At 44.2% G+C, this 6,000-nt stretch overlaps 1 protein-coding gene across 3 annotated transcripts in view; it reads right to left on the reverse strand.

The window, feature by feature from the left end:
* Nucleotides 1-5,650, reverse strand: part of MCC (MCC regulator of Wnt signaling pathway) — a 347,649-nt gene extending 341,999 nt beyond the window's left edge. For 2 of the 3 annotated variants that reach the window (XM_074952966.1, XM_074952965.1), the window contains exon 1: nt 5,316-5,650. In XM_074952966.1, coding sequence (XP_074809067.1) covers nt 5,316-5,464 — 149 coding nt within the window. In that variant the 5' untranslated portion in view covers nt 5,465-5,650. The remainder of the gene's footprint in view (nt 1-5,315) is intronic. The other variant, XM_074952967.1, reaches the window with a different exon arrangement.
* Between the last annotated feature and the right edge of the window lie 350 nt (nt 5,651-6,000).

The following is a 6,000-nucleotide window of genomic DNA, read 5'->3' on the forward strand; positions in this document are numbered from 1 at the left end:
GCCAAGACACCTCCCTGCCCACCGCGAGAACTCCCGCTCGCTGGTGGCTCACCACTCACCTTCTTGCTCCTCCACTCTCAGCCAGACCCTCCTGCCCAACTCATCACTTTCCCGCTCACAGCCAGACCCCCCTGCCCGCCTCATTACCCTGCTGCTAGCTCGCCATTCACCTCCTTACTCCTCCAGCAGGCCCTGTCCCCGCCACACCACGTGTCTCCTCACCCCCCCCACCCCCCTGCTGCTCATCTCCTCACACACACACCACATACACCCACGGCTCGCCTCCTCACCCCCCCCCCCCGCCAGCTCGCCTCTCGCTTCCTCACCCCACCCCCAGAACACTAATAAAACTACATGGCCATCAAGTTTCAAAAGGAACCATCAATCTACTCCACCACCTGTGAAAACTGAACAGCGTTCTCACTTTCCTCATCAACAGTCACAAGTGCCACATATCTTGACCTTATAAAAGAAACAATAGACTACAGGTGTCCTCACCAATGAGATGACTCTGTGATTCAGAAGAGATGTTTAATACACTACAGTTTCACATCTGTACTGTTTTTAAAGCCTCTCAAAAACTAATAAAAGCAAAACTAAAACTGTTACACCTGTGTATTATTCAACTAACAGATCCTTATTAATAAATATAATTCAGTTAACAGGGTAGAAATAAGTAAAAATACAGTCTTTATACGAACAACCCTTAAGGCCTGAATCCTGCTCCCAATGAGGCGAATCACAAAAGCTCCCACTGACTTTAACAAAGGCAGGACTGAGTCCTAAAAATGTCCTGCATAAACAATATTCACAAAGTAACATTATTATTGCTGAGCTCCCAAAAGGGTCCTATGTACTCGTCCTCCATTGAAAAAGTGAACACAATAGAAGTAAATAGAACATGCTGGCCAAGTTAAAATTGCAGCATTTTGTTTATACTTTTTTTAGTTTGTAAACATTGCTGAACTGAAGTAAAATGGGTCTAAGTTGCTAAAGAACACGACTCATATAGATGAGCTCCTAAAATTCTTCACCTCATTTTTTGATTTCTTCCTAGTCTCAGTCATCAATAATCAATGGCACAGTTAGCAATTATGCCTTTATCAATCATTTTAAAATGTCATCTTAACTATTCAGAGACTGGCAATTAACTGTTCTCTTAGGAGGTGCCCTTTATCGCCATATGTGCCTCTACTTCCCTGATAATATTTAGAGACATTTTCAGTTTAATGGACAACATAGAGTTTCCACAGCTGAGACGCCATATAACTTCATCAGAAATGCAAATAGCTCATCTCCCCATGTGATACACTTAATAAAGATGCATACAACAGAAAACCGCCTGCCTGTACTGCAAGAATATAGATTTTTTTCTCCCATTAGATCTCTGAAGTTTCAGAGGAGTTCTAAAACCAAGCAGCAACCTTACAAATGCTCTTCTGGAGGCATTTAGTAAGCAAGCAAAAGACTGAATAAATTTCAGGGCTGCCAGTGGAATGGCTATTGTGTGCGTATTTTCAATTGTTATAAACTATACTGAACAACAGCTGCAAAAAGGGGGGGGGAAATCTTTGTTCCATTTAAAATAAATTAAAACTTCTCAAAAACGGACACTCAAAAGGGAAGAAGTCTAACAGTTCTGAAACTGCACTTTGTGACCACCAGTGGCCCAGAGAGAGCTTTGCTTCTTTGTTTCTAGCTGCTTCTAACAGATGTCTACAATCTTTATTACAAAGCTGAACTGCAGGCCTGTAAAAGGAGCAATGAAGGGACCTGCCTCTACTAGAGCTTCAGGAGAAAAGGCAAGGAAACAGGAATTACTCTCAGGAACCAGAGTCACCAGTGGGCAAAGGAAGCAAAGAAAAGTCCAGGGAAGTAAGGCAAGAGAGAATGGGAAGCCAGGCAGCATGTCCAGGAAAGCAGAGGGAAAGAGGACCATGACTGAACTATATGGATAGAAAGAAGCAGCAGCAAAAGGGAAAGTATAGATAGGAGGATAAGATTAAATTAAGAGCAAAAGCAGACAGTGCAATTAACATTGCAAAAAGGACAGAACACTTATTACATTAAAAGGAGATAAAATACCAAACACTTTCCTAATGTTATTTTTCCATGTAAACAATTGCTACAGAGTGCCACATGGATGTTGTGTTATTGTGAGTGTGAAGGAAATGTCTGAGAGACAACCTCTCTGCAGATGGCACACACTATGAAAATGTCTGAGAACCACTAGCCAAACCCACTCCTGCAGACACAATTTGCCATAAAGTATATCAGTGGAAAAGATCAGATAGTATGCAATGCCAAGAGAGGGATGCATTCCATTTCCAAGATCAGTGTCCAAGGAAATAAATATAGTATCTATCTGTGCCATGTGCCCAGGACTAAAACCTAATTGATAGGGGTCAAGAAAATCAGATGACTCCAGATGATGCCAAAGATACCTTGATCATCCTCCTAAAAATATGAAGTTTAAGAGAAGATAGATATCTATGTTATTGCTTTTGGATCCAGGCCATACCACTGCTCACTTGAAAGTACACTCCCCATCCTAAAGTAAGTTAACAACCATCAACAATGGTCCTAATACCTCCTCTCTGGCTTTCAACCACTCTCTTTTGTGCTATATTTGTTTCCTGATGTAGTCCAGTGCCCCTCCTACTCCAGTTCTTAGAATTTTAGAAGCTCAACCCTCATAGCTCTTGGGTAAGATTTAGAACGAGCTATGACTGTAACATACAATTCACTGATTCTCTCATGAATGGCCTAGAAATACACTTTCATTTAACATTTGTGAAGTCGGTCTATTACAAATTAAGCTATCATCCTTTTCACCAATCATCTTGAAAGGCTGATGATCCTAAACTTAGAGAGCTATTTTCTAGCTCTTCAGAGGGGGAGAGAGGTTCTGTAAAGAACACCAATTTGGTCTCCTTTTCAACATTTCCATTTAGCTATCGCTGTGTTCAGTGTGATTCTATATTTCTAGAAAGATTACAGCTTTAAAAGTTTTTTTTTTATAGTTCTCTCTTTCATGTTACTTTCAATTGCTTCATGATGTAATTTTTGTTTCTCTTTAATTAAAACTGTTTCCCAGCTTTTGTGATGAATAGGAGGAAAGTTTAATTTAAAATACAGCAGTCTGGTTTGGTGGTTCATTAGTGTCCCCTAATTGTCCACATAAAGCAATATATTAACATTCCATTAGCAAGTTTTATGTACACTAACTACAGTATTTGATTAAATCCCACTTCAGTTTACATAATCAGAAAAAAAAGTAGTAAGGGTATAGATGAGATAGCATATTATAATCAGGCAACATATATTGTAAACAAGTATTTCAAATTTTCTGACAGGCAAAATAATGTCTATTAATATGGCATACAAACGAAAAGGAAAATATCATCTTTACTGGACTTGACAAACTGGTATATATAAAAGGGTACATTTTCAGTATTTTCATTTCAGAATAACCACTGATAAAATAGCCCCTTGGTTGAAAAAATACTCACGAGGTCTATTAGATAAGAATAAAATGGCAAAATGACTAATGTAAGATGACTCTTTTTAAACTAACCTACAAAGTCCCATTATTTACTGATGCACAGTATTTGAGATTCTCAACAATTGTCTAATCTCAAACTGTGTTGAGAATTATAGCTTACTTGGCCTCTGTTCAGCCTCATGTTCTTCGGTTTCAGAGGAGCTCCTAGCCTAGACTAATAACTTTCTCTCACATCCCAACTCTTCAGAAGTGCAGAGCACCTGCAGCTCCTACTTAATTAATTTGGAGCTGCAGGTCCCCACCACCTTTGAAAATCCTATCCTGATTCTAAAAGCTTATTAAAAAAATTTAAAGGCCCCTTACAGAAAACACCCTGCCACTAGTCCTCTCCTACTTAAAACAGACTGCTGCTAACTACCGATGTAGGAACATATAGAAGTGTGATATGTATTTCCAACAACATGCTCAGTGCCGTACACAACATAGTTAAAGCCCATCATCACTGCCATGAAGATCTTATCTGATCCTTAAATTGATTTTGTGTGGGTACAAGAGTCTACCCATGCACACAGAGTTGCAAGAACAGGGTCTCAAGAAAGACACAGCCAAAACTATATGCGCTTGAAGAGCAAAGGAATTTTTAAGTTACAACAATTTTGTAAGTTTACCGTACACCACTTGTCTAACATGCTAGTATAAAGAATCAGAGAGGTAGCCGTGTTAGCCTGTATCCACAAAAACAACAAGGAGTCCAGTGGCACCTTGAAGAATAACAAATAAATCTGTTAGTCTTTAAGGTGCCATCAGACTCCTTAGAGTAAAGAAGACATCTGTGGTTTAATCTTTGTGAGTCACTTGGAAGTTACCTTGTCTGTGTTAACAGAAATATTAATAAAAATCAAACCTGTTAAAAATTATAAAACAATGTTGGCCCCAGGCAATTAGCAACTGTATGCTGTGTGTACAAAACCCACCTTGATTCCTAAATATCCATTTGTTAGCACTGATGTACTAAACTTTCAGCTAATCCCTGCTATTCCAATGGAAAGGATGGTCATCCACATAGGAAGCAAGACACTGTGAACCAATTTCACTATCCCAACACAGAAAATTGGAACAGAACACTAAATCAGACTCAACATCTCAGAAGAAAATGCCCGCTATACCTTCATAGCTGATATTCTCACGCTGTAGACCTGAGGCAAATGATTATCCAAATGTTGTGCTGTGAAGTTTGAATACTAGTGGAGCATCATCATGTACCCTGTTACTTAGGAACAACCCTGCACTGGCAGAATGATTGAGTGGATGGGACTAGAGATGTACAAGCTAGACGTCTCTAACTTCCAGGAGTTCATGTGAATTCACCTCCCTGGCTGCTGCCCATAGTAGCAGGACAGTGCAAGCATCCTGCCCCCAGAGCAGACTCTTGCTCCTGCAGAAACGAAAGGGGCTCTGATCTACTTCAGTGCTAAAAAGGGCTCGATCTCTTCTTACCACCATCTTCAGGAAGTTATTGCAAGAGAGAAGAATCACTCAACATGATGTCCAGAACCACCCAAACGAAAGACTAACAAACTACTAGCCCCACAAGAAGGTCCCGCAAACTGAGCTGAGAAAGGATGGTCCAGTCCAGCCTGCCCCTATTGCACAGGGAGAGACAGCTCCCATGCACAATGCTGCTGATTGCAAGCTACTGCAAACTCTCCCGAGAAACTTGCTGAGAACTTGCGATGCCACTTTTGGGGGCCGAAGAGGGGAATCCCTGAGCCCAGCTGCACAAGCCCTTTCCTGCCCTTGTGGCTGTTACCTGCTGATGTAACCGTCCCCATCGCCATCGCAGGTCTGGAAGAGGCGCCTCATCCTCTCCTCCTCGCCGGTGCTGGACGTGTCGCTGCTGCTGCTCCCGGTGCTGCTGACGCTCACCTCCACCACCACGGCCGCAGCTGCCGCCATCATGCGGCTCTGCTCAAGAGGAGGAGGAGCAGGCAGCGCAGCCCGCGGTGCTCGGGACCCTCAGTCCGCGCGAGCCCTCCCCGCCGTGCCTGCACAGCGCGGCTCGCGAGCGGCGGCGCAAGGCCAGCCAGGGGTTGGAGAGCCCGGGTGTTCAGCCTCCTCGCGCACGAGCGCAGCGACTCCCGAGCCCCGGATTCGCGTTCTGGCCTGGAAGGCGCCGGGGGAGCGCGCGACGGGCCGGCTCGCACTTTCCAGCGGCTGCAGCTGGGCTCAGGCGCGTTCGCGAGGGGGAGGAATGCGCAGGAGCCGCGGCCGCTGCTGTACTAGGCGCCTTGCAGAGCTGCCTGTCCGGCGCGGCGCTGCTGCGGCGGCGGCGGCTGCTCTACCTGCCCCTGTGCGGAGCGCCCGCCGCGGGACCCGGCCCAGTGAACCAGGGCCGGGGCGGTTCGGGGGGAAGCGGAGCGACAGCCGCACCCTTGAGCCTTGATGCCAGCAACCCAAGGGAGCTGGGGATGAGGTGTTAGGGGTGTGGGAGGGGC

Source organism: Natator depressus, chromosome 5 (assembly GCF_965152275.1).
Source record: "Natator depressus isolate rNatDep1 chromosome 5, rNatDep2.hap1, whole genome shotgun sequence".
Lineage (NCBI taxonomy): Eukaryota > Metazoa > Chordata > Testudines > Cheloniidae > Natator > Natator depressus.